At 42.5% G+C, this 20902-nt stretch overlaps 2 protein-coding genes across 6 annotated transcripts in view; one reads left to right on the top strand and one right to left on the bottom strand.

The window, feature by feature from the left end:
* Positions 1–15274, bottom strand: part of PDXDC1 (pyridoxal dependent decarboxylase domain containing 1) — a 45446-nt gene extending 30172 nt beyond the window's left edge. The window contains exons 1-4 of the mRNA XM_034783887.1: positions 15099–15274; positions 2902–2975; positions 2222–2287; positions 609–692 (exon numbers count right to left, since the gene is read on the bottom strand). Coding sequence (XP_034639778.1) covers positions 609–692; positions 2222–2287; positions 2902–2975; positions 15099–15119 — 245 coding nt within the window. The 5' untranslated portion in view covers positions 15120–15274. The remainder of the gene's footprint in view (positions 1–608; positions 693–2221; positions 2288–2901; positions 2976–15098) is intronic.
* Positions 15275–20127: 4853 nt separating this feature from the next.
* The window catches only part of MPV17L (MPV17 mitochondrial inner membrane protein like), an 18205-nt gene continuing 17430 nt past the window's right edge, over positions 20128–20902 (top strand). For 3 of the 5 annotated variants that reach the window (XR_004647436.1, XR_004647435.1, XM_034783770.1), the window contains exon 1: positions 20147–20622. Coding sequence is in view for 3 of the 5 variants with exons in the window: in XM_034783770.1 (XP_034639661.1) it covers positions 20310–20622 (313 nt within the window). In the remaining 2 variants the exon portion in view is untranslated. Of the gene's footprint in view, positions 20623–20902 lie in introns of all 5 variants that reach the window. The other 2 variants (XM_034783773.1, XM_034783772.1) reach the window with 2 other exon arrangements.

The raw sequence follows: 20902 nt of genomic DNA, 5'->3' as shown, positions 1-20902 counted from the left end.
GCTACAAATAAGTCAGTACCAGAGTAAGGATTAGAATTCAGTGACTCCCATTCCCAGGCTCAGACTACCCCACTTTAAAAAAAAAATCCATATGCAGAAATACTATGCAACTTGTAATTTACAACTATACTATATCTGATGCAACTAAAAATTCTGAAGGTAAGTCAAAAAGTTAGGTTTCCACAGAATGCAGGCAGCATAAGCAATGCTCAGAAAGTTGAGGACAATTTAAACAAATTGAGTTGTCAGCCAGGAATAATTCCCAGCTATACACAACTGCTTTTAATAATTCACTGCAGTAAAGAGTATGGCTATTTTGAGGAAAAACATTACCACGAAGTCATCGATAGTTACATAATTTCAACCCAATTTCAATTTGCTATTAGGACTATTAAAAAAATTCCTATTAGGTATGTTCCACATTTTACTTTTTCTCCTGGTTCAGTGTATAATGTAACAAAGGTTTAGTTAAAACACCTTACACTGTTGCAAATTTAAAATTAATAAAAAAATTTGTAAGTGTACAATTTGTGGCTTGAAAAATTATCACAGCAAATATAGTTATCAGGTTATAATCTTCCAAATAGAACAATGCAATTTAGCATTACCGGTAAGACTGTGATGACTCATCTTCCTCCTCTCCATGCATGAGGTTCTGTACTAATTGGAGAATGCTCACCATATCTTGCCCACTAGGAAAGGAAAAATGGTAAGTAGATGAGCAACTCTAGTGCCTCATGATACATATTCTAAAGGCCACTTACAACAGTTTTGCAACAAGACACAAGGGTTTTGCTCTGTAGAACGTTGGGATGGTGGGGAAAAGTTGTCAGTGGAGGAGACTACTACTGACCTCCCTGACACAGCAGGACTGTAGTGGGAAGGCTGCTGTATCAATGAGTCCAGATCCTCTTGACTTATGCATGGGACATTTCAACAGGCCTAAGGAACCGGCCCACATAGAGGCTCCCTTGAAATCTGAGGATTTGGACTGACAAGCTTGACTAAGCAATCGTTCAGCCTGGAGGGCTGGATTGTAGGTGAAGACCTTGCCAGTAGATGTCCAAACTCAGAGGATCCAATCATGAGCTCACAAAGTTGAGCACATCTCTCAGTAATATGATTATCTCTAAAATACACTGATTACTTACAAACATCTGTTCTAGTGAACAGAAAGTGTTTCTTGAAACCATTTCTGGAATTATGCTGCCTTACAACTGCTAGAAGTGCAAAAATAAAAGCCACCACACACCAACCCAACTTGAAATAGTATCAAATTAAAACCTATATTAATAAAATGAAAAATAATGAAAGTATAAAAGAGGTAACAGTTACACTAATAAAAAGCATTCCCAACTTCTTACAAGTCCGTTCAACTTCATCGATTCATACCAGTTTCATTAACTGCCATGAAAGTTTTTTTTAAATGAAAAAAAGTTGTGTGTTCACAATACTCTTCTGCTGTTACACCCATGTTAAATTAGAATGGAAACTGAACTGCAGTCTTAGTTTGGGCTCATGAATGATCTTGCAGAAGAAAGATTATGACAATGCAAGTCTGAATCTTATTTTTCAGATGCAATAATTTAATGCACAAATCATAGGATATAAACTTTCAGGTTGTTAAGCTGAATGATGTATAGTTTTCTGTGAAGGCCAATCATTATCCTAAACATGGTGCTTTGTGCCTCACATAGTATGGAATATCATTCTCAAGTACTAATTTCCTGTCTGAATGTGTGTCTCAAACTCATTGAATGCAATATTTCAGATTTAGAAGTAAATCTACATAAAAATTATGCTATATAATAAAGACATAAATCTCCATTAAATTATCTTCTCTAAGGCTTTATTAGAACTCAAGAAGAGCTCTATGTAGCTTGAAAGTTTGTCTCTTTCACCAACAGAAAGTGGTTCAATGAAAGACATTACCTCACCTACCTTATCTCTAATATCCTGGGATCAACACAACTACAACGTTGCAAACAACTAATGCTTCATTAGCTACCAGTGACACAAAATCCTACTCGCAAAGGGCAAGTAATTTTTTTGATCTATAAATAAAATATATCAATCGTGGGCATAGTCAGGAGACCAGATTTTGTGGCTGGACACTTAAATTTTCATGATAGTATATATTATAAGTTCCTTGCAAAATTATTGCAAACATGTTTTATTTAAGAGTTTGTACATTGAATATGAAGAACACATTGTCACCTACCTCCCTTGGAGTGGTCCAGGAATATCGTTCCTTACATATTTCTTTTCATTTTCTTCCTCAATTTTTCTAATTTAAAAATACAAGAAAAAGAGTTACTTACATTTTAACTTTTTGTTGCATAGTAACAAACTCCTAGTGCAGTTCAATGCTCAAAAATACATTGGCATGTTCACAAGTGAAAAAAAATCACTGAATACAATTTGAATAGATCAACAAGACTAATATAAGATTTAATTAAAGGATGACCTTAAAAAGAGTTGTTGATTTGACTTTCCTTTGATTAAGAAGAAAAAAAGCTTAAAAACTACGCTTTATAAGGCTGGTGAAAACCTTTATCAGCAGATCATGTGAGATGGAAGTAAAAGTTACTTGTGGAGCCATGATTCACATGCTAAGAGCAAGTCAAAGCCTTTAGAAAATGTGTCCTGGTTGGATTTAGACTGAATGCTACAAAATATGTATTGGATTGGCCCCGCAAATATTCATTAATAACAAACACCCTCAGTCAAGAAACATTCTTGATTTGAATATGGCAGAAATTAAGTTCAAATATCTGATAATGATCGGTCTTAGAATTAGTAGAAAAAAAACCCATTCCACTTGCTTGAAGACATTGGCATCAATATCTACATGTGTAACATGAATCTGCTGTTCTTGCAGCCATTATTCTTTGTAGATACCTTTGATTGTCTTCCAGCATCTTCATGGCCTCATTAAGATTCTTTCCCATTTCTGCTAAGGTAGGGTCAACCATCTATTATTGGGGGAGGAAAAAAAAAAAAAAAGGGTAATCCCAAATGCCACTCTTACTAACTACTCTAACAGCATAATTATTGCTTTTACCACTCAGAATAAGCTCAGATTTAAAGTTACATACCGGTAACAAATATCAAATACTGCATCTTCAACTCAAAATATACTAAATTAATAAATATTTGTGCATTGAAGTAAAAAATTATACTGGATAGCAACATGGATTTTATTACAGATACACCTCTACCCTGATACAACGCGAATTCGGATATAACGCAGTAAAGCAGTGCTCCGGGGGGGGGGGGGGGGGGGGGGGGGGGCGGCTGCGCACTCTGGCAGATCAAAGCAAGTTCGATATAACGCGGTTTCACCTATAACGCGGTAAGATTTTTTGGCTCCCGAGGACAGCATTATATCGGGGTAGAGGTGTAGATCCAGAGAAAACCTCTAGATTCAAACCTCTCTTCAACAAGGAAACCAAAACTCATTCCAAACACTTAAATTTGCAGGTTGTGTCTTTTGGGGTGGGGAGGAAGGAGTGGAGCAAGAAGAGGCAGCAGAGGGAGGCGGCTAGTTTGAAATCCAGATTGAAAAAACTTCAGGAAAGTTCTTGGTGTTCAAATTAGGCCCACTACATATAGCTTGGATCTGCAAATTCATCTCTGTGGTACCCTTCAGTCCCAACTGTAGCTATTATTCACAGTCATTCTGTAGCCCCAGGAACCTCTCACTTACAACTTCTATGAACCTGTGTATGTAAAGTAAAAATATAAGCCTTTGCAAGATCATATAATTTACAGAAAAATTTCTATATGTAGAATTTATACAATATCATGTTGAAAAATCCCGATAAGGGATATACATCATAAAATTTCTGCAAAATCTGGGATAGACGCTAGAGTGACAAATTCAGCTTAGTTTCAGATACACAGGCTCCAGGGCTGGCTCCAGGCACCAGCCAACCAAGCTCGTGCTTGAGGTGGCACCTGGTAAGGGACGGCCAATCTGGGAATGGCGGGGGGGGGGGGGGGGGTGCGGTGCTCGGCCGGGGAGGGGTTCGGCGGCGCAGCACTCGGGGGGCGGAGGGTTACAGCAGGGCGGCACTTTTTTTTGCTGCTTGGGGCAGCAAAAAAGTTAGAGCAGGCCCTGACAGGCTCTCACCCTCACCAAAAACTAATGATACAACAGTGAGGGGTCCAGAGCAACAGGAAGAAGGAATAGAGGAATCAGAGACACAACACTGGATATATGAACATCATCCCTAGCAAAAGGAAACTTTCCTCCTGTGACTGAAAACCTGACTGTAGTGTTTCACTTCAACTTCACTAAAATATATACACACACACACACACACACACACACACACACAGAGTATGCAATGTAATCTTATTCATATATTTAGATTAAGGGCCTCTCAGTTTAACTCTCAAATATGCTTAAGCTATCAATTATAGGGGAAGTCGAAAACAAGAGGCTAAACTTTTATATTAATTTTAACAACTGTAAAGAGAAAGGAAGTTTCAATTTAAGGCTGTCACTCTGTTCTTAAGTTCACACTATGGCTCAAAAGCCTTACAACACAAATCTGAAAGATTATAGTATCATTCAACTTAGCCTGTTGTGCCTCTATACTACCCTAATTTTCAAAACAGACTAACAACCTTAACTCTATTTCCTTGCATTTTTTAACATGATATACTCTTAACCTGATTTTCAATGCTGATTTATGTAGGAGATTTTCCCTCTAGTTGACAAAGGCTGAGAACTTGTTACATCTTCGTCTGGTCCAACCAAGACTAGTAGTATTACCAGAGTGGTCTCATCCTCCAACAGTTGTACTTATACTCTTCCTCCTACCAGAACAGGCAAACAGTCTCTAAAAAGCCTGAGCTTGTTGCATGAATTAGCCTACAATGGATGTTTGTGGAAGGGCCCTTTAAGGATACATGTACCTTGCAACTGTGAATGAACTTCCCAGCCTAAGCACCACAGACTTGCACTAGCATGCTAAAAATAGCTGTGTGGACGTTAAAGCACCAGCAGAGACTTGGACTAGCCAAACAAGCTCCACCAGTGCTGCAAAGTCCACACAGCTATTTTTTAGTGCACCAGCATGAGCCCAACTAGTATAAATCAGTTTATCTGGGCTGGAAGGCTCACTCCCAGCTGCAATGTAAACACAGCCCAAATTCCTTAGGATTATAGTCCCTACCTGTGACTAGCCACTGGCTCCTGCCTGATGAGATAAAAGGCCAACAAGCATCTTAATTAAGGATGGGATTGGGGAAGCTTTTGCAGGAGACTCTGGGTCAGAAAAAGGTGCTGAAAGGGGGCTTCCCACACCAGCTAGCCACAGCAGAAGCCCTCTTAGGCGGAGGCCCGAGGACTAGCCAGGTGGCAGGACTTGTTCTGATTGATGCCAAACTGTGTTTCTTTTTGAACTATATATGCATCCCCGGGAAAAGGCAAGGAAACACTGACACTGGTGGAAGCAGCCAGCTGAATTACATGAGCTGGGAAATTGAGGCAGAGACCGGTTTTGATGCTGAGCTTGGGGAGATCCTGTTACAGGGGCTCTCTCCTTTCCTCTGCAGACCAAACTTAACCCCCATCCCCACCCTCCCAAAAATAGGCAAAAGCTGCGTCATCTAAAAACTGAGATTTAGTCCACCCTCACAGAATTGGTCTTGAGCTCAAAGCTTCCACCACTGCAGTAGTTTAGCCTTCAACATTTTTGTCCACCATTTTTTATCTAGAGATATTAAAAAACCAAAACAACAACACCAACAACCCAACAACAACAAAACACCTTGTACTAATTGTACTGTAGGGACATACTGACTCTTACTCTTTTGCTACAGTAGCTGAGAAACAGTGCTCCCACTGGCTTGTATATCCCTGCCGTCATCACTAATACTGGCACACTTGGGTGGGGGAAGGAGAACAGAATGCAGGCATGTTTATTACTGCAAAAGATGGATGGAATATGAATTTGTATGTATTGTATGCCATTTCCTTCTCAAGGACTAACTCAGAAAAAATTCAGTTTACAGTTCTCATTTTAAAGACTACTTTTATGACAATATTTAGAGATGTATTTAACCCATGTATGTGGAGGCAAGGAGTGATAATGGTGGAGTGGGTAAAGACTCCACACTTACAAAAATGAAATGAAAGTTCCAAAAATTTTATCATGGAAATAGCAACTGACACATAATTATAGGTTGACATTCAAAACATCAGAGTGTCCATTTGTAGTCAAGTTTTTAAGATAACATTAATGGATGGGAATATGAGAGTCACCATAGAGAAACAAAAATTGAATCCAGTTATGCTATTTATATTTACTGGTAAATTCTCCATGCAACTCCACTGATATTTTCATAGCATTCCTTGCACCAAATACAAAAACTTTTGCAGCAATCTCGCACACTTAAATAAAATAACCTCCAAATCCATAAGTGAATATTTATGCAGAGTAATTGACTGAAGAATATTATTGATTATAGAAGCCTATATATTGGAGTTATGAAAGCCTGAGTGGCATTCACAAAACATTAAAAATACCTCACTGGAAGGAAATAATTTGTGTTAAACAACATCAGAAATCTTTTTCTGACATTGCATGCAAAATACTTGAACAGATCTGTCCTGAATGGTGACATTTGTGGAATGATCTGTAACAGCCATTGTGATACTGAGCTATAAACAAACAAAACAGCTCACAATTTCTCTGTTGCAATTATGTGTTGAGTAAAAACTTACCAATGTTTACCTTTCCACCTACACACAAACACATTGTCTTTTTTCCAACTATAGCTATCATATATGCAAGCCTTTTGCCAGTACAACTAGTAGATTATGTAGCCAGTGAAGTCTTGTTTGCTCCAGCTACTTTTCTGTCATCATGAAATAAAAAAGTTATTCTAAGTTACATGAGATGTCATAAAATCCAAAAAGCCTTCGATTTTTGAAGTGGACTTCATTGTGAACTAAATCCCTGATTGCTTATTTTGATTGCTAATTGGATAAGAAATATTTATTTTCTGAACTTTTCAAAGTATATTTAAGGTATGTGATTTTAACAATACAAACTCAGATTAAAAATTAAAGAAAGTTAGTCAATTATGATTCAGAAAAATCAAGCATAATTCCCTACCAATGACACTGAAACCACATCCAGTGATGACATTCCTTATCCCCATTCTCCAACATGGGCAAGCGTGTCCTCTAACAGAGGATGGGACTGGAAGTAAGCCCAGCATGGGCTCTTTTCTTTAGTCCGACACAGATCGACTACAGGCTTCATCCAAAGCCCACTGAAGTCAGACTCTCTTTCCACTAATTTCATATGTGACCTTGTGCAAGATACTTCTGTTCCTCAGTTTCCCCATACATAAAATGGGTATAATATTTATCTCACAGGGATCTTAATTACTGTTTGTAAAGTGCTTCAGGGTCCTCTGATGGAAGGGAAAGTTACCCTGTACAGTAAGGATGGGCTCCACCTAAATCAAAACGGAACCAGACTGCTGACATGTAAAATTAAAAAGGTTGTAGAAGATTTTTTAAACTAAGGGCTGGCAGAAGTGTTGATAGGTGTGAAGGAGCACACGGTTTGAGTGCAGCCATCTCTCAGGGATCAATTTATTAAAGGGGAACTCTATATCCTGGTGAAGGGGATAGGAAAGAAGTTGATAAAGTACAGGTAGGAGCTAGTAATGAACAGTTATATATTATAGACTTATAGAAAGAGAACTTCTAAAAACATTAATATGTATTACTGGCACGCGAAACCTTAAATCAGAGTGAATAAATGAAGACTCAGCACACCACTTCTGAAAGCCAAAGCGAATAGGGAAGTGTTATTTATCCCTCCACATAACACAAGAAATAGAGGTGACCCAATGAAATTGTTTTAAACCTGTTGCCTACTAAACAAAAAGAAGCACTTTTTCACACAATGCACAATCAGCCTGTGGAACTCATTGCCAGCAGATGTTGTGAATGCCAGAAATATAATGGGGTTAAAAAAAAAATTAAGTAAGTTCAGGGAGAATAGGTCAATCAATACCTATTAGCCAAGATGGTCAGGGACACAACTCCATGCTCTGGATGTCCCTAACCCTCCAACTGCCAGAAGCTGGGACTGGACAACAGGGTGGATCACTTGATTGCCTGTTCTGTTGATTCCCTCTGAAGCAGCTGGCATTGGCCACTGTTGGAAGACAGGATACTGGGCAAGATGGACCAGTGGTGTCACCCAGTATGGCTGTTACTATCACAAAAACACAGAGTGTACACAGACACGGATGCTGATCTCATTCTATGTCTCATCATGGCTACTGGGGGGAAAGTCAAAATGGGATTCCCCTTTCAGATCACACTACCTGAAAATCCTGTTGTTTTCAGCCCAAATTCCTTACCCTTGAATCAGAGGCATTTTACTCTGATCATACTAGGTCTCTGTCCCTCTAGTTCAGGGGTCGGCAACCTTTCAGAAGTGGTGTGCGGAATCTTCATTTATTCACTCTGATTTACGGTTTCGTGTGGCCAGTAATACATATTAATGTTTTTAGAAGGTCTCTTTCTATAAATCTATACTATATAACTAAACTATTGTTCTATGTAAAGTAAATTAGGTTTTTAAAATGTTTAAGAAGCTTCATTTACAATTAAATTAAAACGCAGAGCCCCCTGGACCGGTGGCCAGGACCCGGGCAGTGTGAGTGCCACTGAAAATCAGCTCATGTGCTGCCTTCGGCACGCGTGCCATAGATTGCCTATCCCTGCTCTAGTTGTTTGGGTTATAACAAACAGCACTGAAGCTTGAAAGCGTACAACTCATCAAAATACCATTTCCCTCATCAGGGATTTTAACAGTTTGGAGCCTCCCTCCTCCTCCAGTCCACCGAAATACAGAGAATTCATAGCCTATTTCACCTTTTATCATTTGTTTCCTTCAAATCATAATCATCCCATTCTCTGCTTCAATAATCCAATTTTTGTCTATGTCTGCATTTCCTGCAAAGACATCCTGTTTTGGCCTTCCTTTAAGGCTCTGCACTGTGTCCAGCTGTTTAGCTAGTGCACTGTGTCCAGCTGTTTAGCTAGACACTTGGCAACAGCTGAAGTGTGAGAGATCTTATTTTCTAATTGGGATGAGACTGAAACTTTGTGAAAAACAATCACTGTGTGTCAAGCCAATCTCTCATTTTTGTTCACGTTTTTCATTTTACATTCCTAGTACAGTTTTAGACAGGCCAGCAGAATTTCCCCCTAGAACTGCACAACACAACTCATAAAAACATCTATATTCATAAAGGAATAGTTTGTAAGATCAAGTTGTAGTATTGTAAATGCTGCCAAAAAAAACATTCATCATAATTTGTGACACATGCAGTGTATTTGTATTTTAATTAAATAATGTTGTTTTCTCTTCAGAAATGCCTTGTTTGCAAATTGTTACTCTTTGTTTTATCATCAGTAATAAATGATGCTTTGTTTATAACAGGGGTCGGCAACCTTTCAGAAGTGGTGTGCCGAGTCTTCATTTATTCACTCTAATTTAAGGTTTTGCGTGCCAGTAATACATTTTAACGTTTTTAGAAGGTCTCTTTCTATAAATCTATAATATATAACTAAACTATTGTTGTATGTAAAGGAAATAAGGTTTTTAAAATGTTTAAGAAGCTTCATTTAAAATTAAATTAAAATGCGGAGCCCCCCGGACTGGTGGCCAGGATCCAGGCAGTGAGAGTGCCACTGAAAATCAGCTCGCGTGCCGCCTTCAGCACACGTGCCATAGGTTGCCTACCCCTGGTTTATAACATTGATCTGTTTCCCAGCTAAAGTGATATTATTAAGGTTTATTCACTAGACCAAGTCAAGTTTGCCACCAAAGCAGGTACATGAAAAATAGCTCACAGGGAAATGGGGGAGAGGAGTGGGGAGGGTAGGAAAGGGAAGACAATCAATCTATCTACTTCACAATTAGAGCTCATTCAGATTTTTTTTTTTTTGCTTTTACTTATGTGTGTATTTTGGTCCCTATTATTTTCCTACCCACAGGTCTGTGATCACAAGTTTTCAGCAAAAGTTACCAGGATATCGTAGTGATAACAGCAACAACACAAGAGTCACAGGATGGACATGGAACCAAAATACATTTTCCATGTTTAGGGAAACAATGAGCATTTCTAAACACAGACATTGCCATATATTTACAGACTACTGAGCCACGTACTCTGAAGCTACAAAAGGAAGGCGAAAATCCCACAAAAGGCACCTGATCACTTGTGTACCAGTCACGACTGAGGTTTTAGCAAGGTAAATTATGAGGAAAGTGTTGGAAAAATCAAGGTACAAATGAAAAAAAAAGTTACAAATTTGTGTTCGTCAAACTATTTTTTAAACCCACTGCAGGTTTCCAAGTTTAACCCCAATTTCTTGTGAGGTTCCAAACAGAAAATCTTTCAGGAAGTGTGTAATATGATAGAGCAAGAGAATCCCCCACAGTTTTCCTGGGAATTAAAGCTCACCCCAAAAGTCCATTTGTCTGGTTCTATACTTTGTGTCTGAGGCGCTACTCTGTATTGATCTCCCGTGCAGCACCAGAGAACAATTTCTGCAGTTCTTAAAGTTTGTTCATCTGGCCTCAGATTCATCTGTGTTTGTACAGTGCCCTGCACAAACAAGACCGGGGCCTATAAGCACTACCATATTATATATGTGAGTGATGGTCAAATAATGGAATACTTTTTGGTGAAAATTTACAGTAGAAAATGTGTCTTTTTCATCAACAAATTTCAAAGGTTTTTTTGATCAGCTCTAATATGTTTTTAACAACTATTTACCATTACATCTAAATAAAGCACATACAACTTGTTCATCCACCATTTTCTGACTTCTTTACCTATCTGGCCACTGGGAAGTTTTCCAAGAGGCACAGCAAGTTTTAAGCCGGGGAAAACAAGATTTTATCACATAAAAGAGTGCAGGGCTTTCACCATGCAAAAAAACCAAGGTATGCAAAAGAAGGAGTGTGGAGTATGACTCTCCATATCTATCTAATTTTTTAACATATATAATGGAAAGATTTCAGAAGGGTTTGGGAATAGTCTTGTGCTTATAATTAAGCACAAGCTTAATTCTTTATAGGATCTGAGCATTACTCTCCTAAACCTCATCTATTCTGAAAAAAAAACAACTCACATTGTGTTAACACATTATTAAACATGATTTTGAACCTAATGTGGGTACAGATGGTTATGTTTAAAAATGAACTAGCTGGTCCTGGTTAATCATAGGGTCCTCCATAAGAAGTTAACTTAGATCAGGGGTTGGCAACATTTGGCATGTGGCTCACCAGGGTAAGCACCCTGGCGAGCCGAGTGCCAAACGTTGCCGACCCCTGACTTAGATAATTTTTTCACATCTTAGCTCACACTTTTTCTAACATGGTGCTTTCTCTCAGTAGAGACAAGTCCTTAGGTTAAAAACAAATACAGAAGAAAATCTAACCATCTCTTTATGGCAGCCTTTAACATTTAACCCCAAAACTATGCTTTTTATGGTTCTACTGTGGTAGCATAATAAATAAGGTAAAAAGAAGTTTTACATTAGTTTAGCAGTAGTGTAGAATACTGACTTTACAAGATGTGAAGAAAACTCCTGTCATAATGCATCACATTCTTTAAATAACTGCATAGTAAACTATGCAGTCAACTAGCCTTAGGCAGAAAGTAGATGGCATTATGAGCTAGTAACTGTAATTAAACCTCACTCAAGCAGTTTGAATCCTTTAGAACCAGGATCAACTGTTGTAATTTTTGTTGGCACTTTGGAATAAATACGTTGAGCTCTCCAGGCCTACCACATAACCTTCACAATATTACTCTCCTCAACCGATTTTAAAATCTAGTCAAATTGTGAGAAATGAACACTTAGCAAACACCACAAAGATATGTTTTGGCTTTCACTACCTTACTCACCTAGCTGATACCCAAACAAGCTATAAAACTGAAGTATCAAAGTAACTGTGTTGTGTATACAGTATATATTATGTAGCAGTAGAAAAACTGCCTACACTTTTCTTAACCACATGTAAAATATATAATATTCTTAATAAAGTTATGCAAAAACCGGTGATAAATATCAATGAATGATATGAAGACATCTGGTTAAACATGTAACACAATTACTCCCTCGTGACTTGTAGAACAGGTCTCCTGCTACCATTCATGCACCTGCTGTATTTCAGTGATGTATCATGCTACCATGAGTGTTACTCTGTAGTAGTTTTCTAGAGCGGTGATTTTCAAACTTTTTTTCTGGTGACCCAGTGGAAGAAAATTGTTGATGCCTGTGACCCAACGGAGCTGGGGATGAGGGGTTTGGGATGTGGGAGGGGCTCAGGGCTGGGGTAGAAGTGGTGAGGGCGGTGGGGTGGGGCTGGGAATGAGGGGTTCAGGGTGTCGAAGGGGGCTCTGAGCTGGGACAGGGGGTTGGGGTGTGGGAGGGGGTCAGGGCTCTGGGCTGCGGGTGCTGGCTCTGGGGTGGGGCTGATGATGAGGGGTTTGGGGTGCAGGAGGGGGCTCCACGTTTGGGGGGGCTCAGGGCTGTGGCAGGGGATCGAGGTGTGGGGTTACCTTGAACAGCTCCCAGTCAGAGGCGCAGCATGGGTGCAGAGGCAGGCTACCTACCTGTCCAGGCACCATGGACCACGCTACGCCCAGGAAGCAGCCAGCAGCAAGTCCAGCTCCTAGGCAGAGGCGCGCAAGCAGCTCCGCATGGCTCTTGCCCACAGACACCGCGTTCCCTCCAGCTCGGGGTCGGGGCAGCATACAGAGCCCTCTGTCGTCACCCCCACCCCCACACACACCTAGGAGCTGAACCTGCTGCTAGCCGCTTCCGGGGCGCAGCGCGGTGTCGGAACAGGTAGGGACTAGCCTGCCTTAGCCGGGCAGCACCGCCGATGGGACTTTTAAGAGCCCGGTTGGCGGTGCTGACCAGAGCCGCCGCGATCCAGTTCCTTCCATTCCAGAACTGGGTCGTGACCCACAGTTTGAAAACCACTGGTCTAGAGCAGGGGTTCTCAACCTTTTTCTTTCTGAGCCCACCTCCCCCAACATGCTATAAAAATCTCCACGGCCCACCTGTGCCACAACAACTGTTTTTATGCATATCCAGTAGATTAAAAGCCAGGGCTGGCATTAGGGGGTAGCAAACAGAGAAACTGCCTGTGGCTCCACACCACACAGGGCTCCGCAAAGCTAATTTTGGCTTCAGCCCAGCGTGGCTTTGGCTTTCTGCCCTGAGCCCGAGCAAGTCTACTGCTGGCCCTGCTCTCTGGTTTATTTTGGTGAACCCCCTGAAACCTGCTCACAGCCCCCCCAGCATCCCACAGACTCCTGGTTGAGAACTGCTGCTTTAGGGACTCACTTAAAGATTGTAACAGAGGGCACAGGATTTTCTAACAGTGACTTGTGGGCTTTACAGGGTTCACACTTGTGTGTTCAGTGTGTAGGACAGCAGAACAGGAAGTATGAAAAGGAAAAAAACATCACATCAAGTGCACAAGGGGAAAGGGATTAACTAACATTCCCACCACTATCCTGTTCTTCAAGACCAACATTCTCAGGAAATAAGCTTCACCTCTTTTAAAGTGCACACATAGGATATATTCCCAAAGGGGGAAGGACACTGAAAGGTATCTCAAAACATAAGCAGATTCACAAGTGTTTTGAGCTCTAAGAAGCATGGCTGGAAACTGTTTTTTGTTTTGTCTGTGACTCAGTGCTTCGTGACATGAACTGACTGCTCATACCAAAGTTGTTTGCAATGGCACTGGACTCAGGATATTAGAGAGACAAGTCCTGTTTGGGGTTTCTTACATGATCTCCAGGTAGGTTTCCTGATATTTTCCATTGGTTTGTGGGAGTATGTGATGATTTCTTGTTTGAGGTGGTCCCTTCTAGAGCAGTGGTTCTTAACCAGGAACATGCGTACCTATAGAGGTATGCAGAGGTCTTCCAGGGGGTACATTAACTCATCTAGATATTTGCCTAGTTTTACAACAGGCTACATAAAAAACATTAGTAAAGCCAGTATAAACTAAAATTTCATACTGGTAATGACTTGTTTATACTGCTCTATGTAGTGGGCTGTAACATTTTTGTATTTTTATGTCTGATTTTGTAAGCAGGTAGTTTTAAGTGAGGTTAAACTTGGGGTACACAAGACAAATCAGATTCCTGAAAGGGGTACAGTAGTCTGGAAAGGTTGAGAGCCACTGTTCTAGATATGCTTGAACCAATGTCACTCACCCTTTCTCCATTGAGAAGGGCTAGGTAGCTCTGAGACACCATAAAGGGCCCTGTGTCATCAGATCATCTGATACCCAGAACAGAACAACAAAACACTGAACAACAGTCACCAAATTAATCCCCTCTTCCTCAAACGTACATTGTTGAGGGGAGGGAAGAATGAAAGATGACCCCTGGCTTCTTGCTTGTAAATACATTATTTAATTTATATTTAGTTACAGGGAGGCAATGGGGAGGGGGGCGGGATCCTCATCCTCCTTTCTCCCCATCCTTGACCATAAACCTGCAGACCCTGGCTCCGAACGCTGCATGGCTTCTCAGCCAAGGAGGGGATGTTTTTCTGTGGCTTGCAAGATAATCCTGTAAAAACGGTAGGACTCCACACCCCTTACCTACCAGGCACTTTCACTACTCATTGAATGCCTCTTAGTAGGGCAGTACATCCCCCCTGGGAGGGATAAGCCCTTCACTAGCAAAACATCCCCCCCCCGCCTGCCACCCCACCCCGCCCCCCGAGCCCCAGCCCCCTTGCCCCTCCTCCCTCCCCCCCCTTGTGTCAGCCCGGCTCCCCTCCCTTGTGTCAGCCCGGCTCTCCCCCCCCACCTGCCTCCGCTCACACCCCGTATCAGGCCGGCCCCCAGTCTCCCTGCCCCCCTTGTATCAGGCCCCCCAACCTGGGCACCCCCATTTGCCCCTTCACATTAGACACACCCTCAATGCTTCTCCCCCTCGTCCCTCAGCGCCCCCTTGCGTCGGCACCCCCAGCCATGCCCTATGCCCCCTCCCCACCCACAGACCTTCTCCAGGGAGCTCTCCATGGCCAGGCGAGTTCTTGGGTACGACTCCTCCCCTCCGGGCACTTCCGCCTTCTCGGCCGGCCAGCCGGCTCCACGCTGGCAGCGCTGACGAGACCAGCTGAGGGAAAAGGGAGGGAACGCGCTCGCCGAGGGGACGGAGGGGATAGTGCCGTCCAGGCACCCGTAGTCGTCTGTGACAGAAGTGGGATGTACCAATCTGGGAGAATACAGGGATGGGACAACAGGCAGACCGGGCAACTGCGCTTCAACGGACCCGGAAACAAGCTACGATGACAGCAGGCTGAATGCGGGAAGAACTGACCTCCGTCTTCAACACCAAAAGTAACCCCTTCACTTCTAATTGTCTCCCCCCTCTTTTTAGACAATGGGACATTCCAGAGGCGAGGGGCGCCGAAGAGAGGATGTCTGAGCATGCGCAACGCTTCTGCAGTGCACCGTGTCCGGGAACAGGCTGGTAGCAGGGGTACTGCTGGGCAGGCAGAGCCCACTAAAAGCTCTATAGCGCCCCGTGGAGCTGCCGGTTCGAATCTAGCCCCAGCAGGGAGGGTGGTAGTGGCAGTGCGACTAACGGGGCGAAGGGCTGCAGGGATTCTCGTGAATCCCTCCAAGACTGAGGGGCGGCTGTTGGTCGGGAGACAAGGTATTTGTATCGCCACGGCGCCCAGCCCAGGGTGAGCCTGCACGGAACCTGGGCTGCTACTGAGAGGTGTGTGTGTGCAATGAATTTGTCAGTGCACAAGCTGTCATCGCCGCAGTCGGCATTAATCTGCACCATCGTTGCTATTCCCGGAGGATGCCAGGATTAATCTAATTAGTTTAAAGATGGAGTTTAATAGATTTATGAGCTGGATTATAGGGGGTCCCCTGCAATAACAAGGAAGTGGGCTCAGTGACCCAGGCGATCCCTTCTAGTCTTATGTACCTATGATTAAATGGGAAACAAGACACTGAACTACCCCTCTCAACCTGCAGACGTTGCCTCCTATCCGTATTTTGCCCCACATTGGCTGGAGAAGGTGACACCGTTGCTGTCCATGCGTCAGATTCCCTGGAGCAGTTAATCCAGCATTTAACAAAAGTAATCATAACATTCAAAGCTTGAGCGAACAATGTCAAGTGCTAGATCAAATTAGAGCATTTAGAATTGTTTAAATTAAAATAATAACTTAATAAAAAAAAGAGAGATTTATCCTATAGGCTGAAAGCATTGTCTCTAGCAGATTTTTATCAAACATTTAAAAGCTTGAATTATTTTCTTTAAAGTCATTAAGTACAGAAATGTGTCAAGGTTTTATTGCTATGCTCTACTGATTTTTTGAAAGAGAACATTTATTGTAATTTAAAAGGACAACATTGAATAATTTTATAATGGATTTTAGTTTTATATTTAAACATTTGTTGTTTGTGCCCAACTCTGTAATTTATAGGCTAAACTTCCATTGACTTCAAAGGCAGTTTTGGATGGCAAGGAATACAGGATTGATCTCTCAATCCCTGATCCTGAGCTCATATTCCAGGCACTCAATTCTTATAAGGATCAGGCCTGATCCTGCAATATTTAGGCATATATTTAATTTTACACACTCTGAATATTCTCATTGAAGTCAGTGGGAAAATCACATGTATGACTCTTTGCAAAATTGGGCTGAGATTTGCAACATACTTTTTGAAAGTTGAAGATATTTCCTGTCCTTAGGGGTCTATCCACATGGATTCCTTTACAATTGGTGCCTCTATTATTCTATTCGCTCTTAAAATTTGGCAACATTGATTTTTCTCTCTCTGTAATGTCAGTGAAGCCGAAATTAACATGGTTGTAACTGTATCATGAACAACAAAGCATTTTCATTTCCTAGCATATGTATTTTATTATGCAAGAACTGGGAGCTGTTTTAAGGCCTACCTACACTAATCTTTAAACAGACAGTGGGAACCATGTTTAAAGTAATTTCATAAACATATTTCCATCTAAATGGAATACATTTTAAAACATGGTTCTAATATGGTTGGTTACCATCCGTGCAGCCTATCCAGTGTTTAGAAACTAACTCTGTTGAACCCCAGTGTGGGTGGGCCCATAACATGGGCCCCTAGGTACTATGATAATACAAATATAAATGGTAATTATATAACAATAACATATTAGCAGCTTTCTTTCAGTCAATTTATCCTCCATTCTCCTACCTGAGTAGTGCTTCCACAACTATGTTGAGGGTGCTCATAATATTGTCGAAAGACCAAAACAAGACAACCTCCTTTTCAGAAGAGAAACCCTAGCAGTATTATTATTATTATGGATTTTGGGAAACAAACTGTATTTTATAAAATAATGTTTTGTCACTAGCCTTTAAAAAAACCTTGGTTGTCCTATCAAATTTCTCAGTGCCTCCTACATCTGTGTGCTACACTGATCCCTGAAACTACCGCAGATCAAGACATCTTCATTTTCAAGTGCACTGGGATTACCAAAGGATGTCAGCACAACATTCAATATAACTGGCCTGATCCCATTCTAGATTTGCCATTTACTACACTTGGAGAAAGATTGGGCCCAATGTTTGCATGTTAACTGTTGGTTCTGGAATATAAACAATTTCCCCCCAAATAGAATTAAAGCCAATGCAGATTGTGCATTACATTATTATTTGTTACAATTTTGTATTCATTTGTATTTATTTATCTATCATAAGGGGGTTACTATGCTAGACACTGTATAAACACATAATAAGAGAAAGTCCCTGTTCCGAAGAGTTTACAATCTAAATTGACAAGACAGACAAAGTGTGGAGAAAGGAAACATATTATTCCCTTTTTACAGACAGAGAACATGAAAGAATTAAATGGGTAAATTTTCAAAGGTGCTGAGTCTAGGGCAGAAGAGCCTGGGATTAGTAGCATAATGATCTCCCATGATTCACACATTCTATGAAGTTACGAGTTTTATTATGCAGGCAGCATAAAAGTCTCTGTTTTTCCCCCCAGGTGTGTTTGCTTATATTTTTCCCAGTTAAACCTCATGTTATGTTCTGTGCATGTGTCAAATCTCGCTAGTGATTCTCAACCCAATCAGCACACAGCTACGGCCCATGTGACATCCTCAGGGACATACAGGTAGTATATATATATTGTGTGGATGCTGCCCACATAATACATAGAGAGCTGCATATGCGACCCACAGTGGTAAATAGGTTGAGAACCACTGCTCTAGATTCTTTTATATTATTCATCTCAAATTAGTATAATCTACAAATAGCATCAATAGTATGCTATTAATTTCTACTTCCATATAATTAAGATCTTAAATAAGACCATACCTAATTGGGATCCCTGTTGCCTACACAATATACTTACCCTAAATGCAATACATTACTGTCTGTCATTCTTCTTTCTTTCTGGCATTTTAGCCAGATTTTGGCCTAAAAACCTTCCCAAGCCTATTTGAATTATTTTTTCTAGGAATGTTTCTGATACAGTCTAAAATTTATTAGTACATCCACTTGCCATATATTTAGATATTATTATCTCCTCCTTCACCCACTAATTCTGCAGTTCTCTCAGAAAAGACAATCAGATTTGTCTGATTCCATTAGTGCCCAAAGAGTCTGCAGGTGGGATCTACAGATGTCTTCTCAGCACCTAGAACTTGTCTGTCTTTTGGCTGTAGAGATTGCAGATTTAAATACTGGGCCAAACTTTAAGGGACAAACACAATCCCCACTTTTTTTTCAGCCTTTATAACCCTAAAAGATATATAATTTGTCTGGATAACAGGTGTCTTTTTCAATAGATTTGTCAGGCTCTCAACCTACATCAGCAAAACACAGGTAATGTGCATCTGTTTCATAGGTATTCTAATCTTTATTGGATTTTCCTTTGAAATGATTTCACCAGATGCTGGTATAATCTCCTACACATATGACGGAGGGGTAGCCGTGTATTCTTGATCTGTAAAAAGCAACAAAGAGTCCTGTGGCACCTTATAGACTAACACCTAATAGATTGTATTGGAGCATAAGCTTTTGTGGGTGAATACTCACTTCGTCTGACAAAGTGGGTATTCACCCACGAAAGCTTATACTCCAATACAGTTGTTAGTCTATAAGGTGCCACAGGACTCTTTGTTGCTTTCTACACATATGAGTTATTTAACAGTAAATTATACTCATTTCAATGGAAATGTGGCCTCTGTGAAAGGAGTTAGGAGTCTTAGTCTACTCGTTGGTCAAGTGATCACATTGCAAAACCCGCCACCAGAGCTGTTAGTAGAGCTGTCAAGGACCGATTGAACATAGAGCCTGAACTGCCACCTCCCTGCTGAAAATAGTTGCCTAGGCTGTCAATCCAGCACCTTTCCCCAGCACTAGATTCATGATATGTATTTAAAATTCTTTGTGGGGGCACAGCTCTGTGCACAGTTTCAATACAACTGTGCATAGGAGTCTGTTATACAAATAGAAATGACTTTTGCTCAGGAAAAACTTGGGACGATGGAAGTTTAATAAAACAATAAAGCTTAATACCAATAAAATATTTGGACGGGATATTAAACCTTGTGTTTCAAGGCTTAAGAAAATCTTCAACTATGAGAGGTGAGGATGAGACATCTGTGAAATGATCTGCCCCCACATATATCTACAAGAGGGGTCTTACTCCATCCTCTGAGGCGTCTACTGGAGGATACTGTACTACGTGGTCTGATCCAATATGGCTGTTATTGTGTTAACAGAGTCCAGGAAGTTTGAGAGCAATGGGGAGTAGGTCTTCTGCTGGGTTTATGAACTGGGGAAGAGTCTATGGAGGAGCAGATGCGATGGGCCAGAAGGAGAAATGTGGGGGGCTCTCTGAGAAGACAAAGGTTTCACAGGAGGAGGGGCAGGTCTGAGAAAGGGGGCGGGGGTAGTTCCTGCAGCTGGAGGTAGTAACAGGAGCAGGTATAGTGGAGGGAGGAATGGGCTAGTCCGCGAGGGGATGGCAGGGGCAAGGCAAGGAGAGAGGCATGTCTGACTGGGGAACGAGAGGGCTGGGGTAAGGCGGGGCAGGGCTGGCAGGAGGAGAGCGGGCGAGAGGCTCGGGGCTGGGCGGCTCCGGCAGGCAAGAGGCGGGGCGGAAGAGGCAGCACAAGGCGGCGTTGTGCGCTCTGGCCCGGCGGCGGGTGGAAGCCGTACACCGGCACGGGAGGCCGGGGAGCCTATGGCCGGGCCGTTGCTCCGGAGCGGGGTGCGCCGGTTCCCCTGGCTCTGCAACGTGCTGCTCTACGGCAGCCTCTTCTCGGCCGGGGACGCGGCTCAGCAGCTGCTGCGGCGGCGCCCGGGGCAGGAGCCCGACTGGGCGCAGACCCGGCACGTGGCGCTGGTGGCCCTCAGCTTCCATGGCAACTTCAACTACGTGTGGCTGCGGGGGCTGGAGCGGGCGCTGCCCGGCCGCGCGCCCGGCGCGGTGCTGGCCAAGGTGCTGTGCGACCAGCTGGTGGGGGCGCCTGTCGCCATCCTGGCCTTCTACACGGGTGAGTGCGACCGGGAGCAGGCCTGAGGCCCCGGCACCCCCCTGTGGCTGAGTCCCCCGAGTCCTCTCCCCATGGCCGAGCCCCCCTGTATCCCCTCCCCATGGCCGAACTCCCCGCGCCCCCTCCCGAGGGCCGAGCCCCCCGAACCCCCTCCCCGTGGCCGAGCCCCCCGCGCCCCCTCCCCAGGGCCGAGCGCCTTCTGCGCCCCCTCCCCGGGGCCGAGCCCCCCGAACCCCCTCCCCGTGGCCGAGCCCCCCGCGCCCCCTCCCCAGGGCCGAGC

This window comes from Trachemys scripta, chromosome 10 (genome assembly GCF_013100865.1).
Source record: "Trachemys scripta elegans isolate TJP31775 chromosome 10, CAS_Tse_1.0, whole genome shotgun sequence".
Taxonomy (NCBI): domain Eukaryota; kingdom Metazoa; phylum Chordata; order Testudines; family Emydidae; genus Trachemys; species Trachemys scripta.
This window is presented reverse-complemented; position numbering and strand designations above follow the sequence as displayed.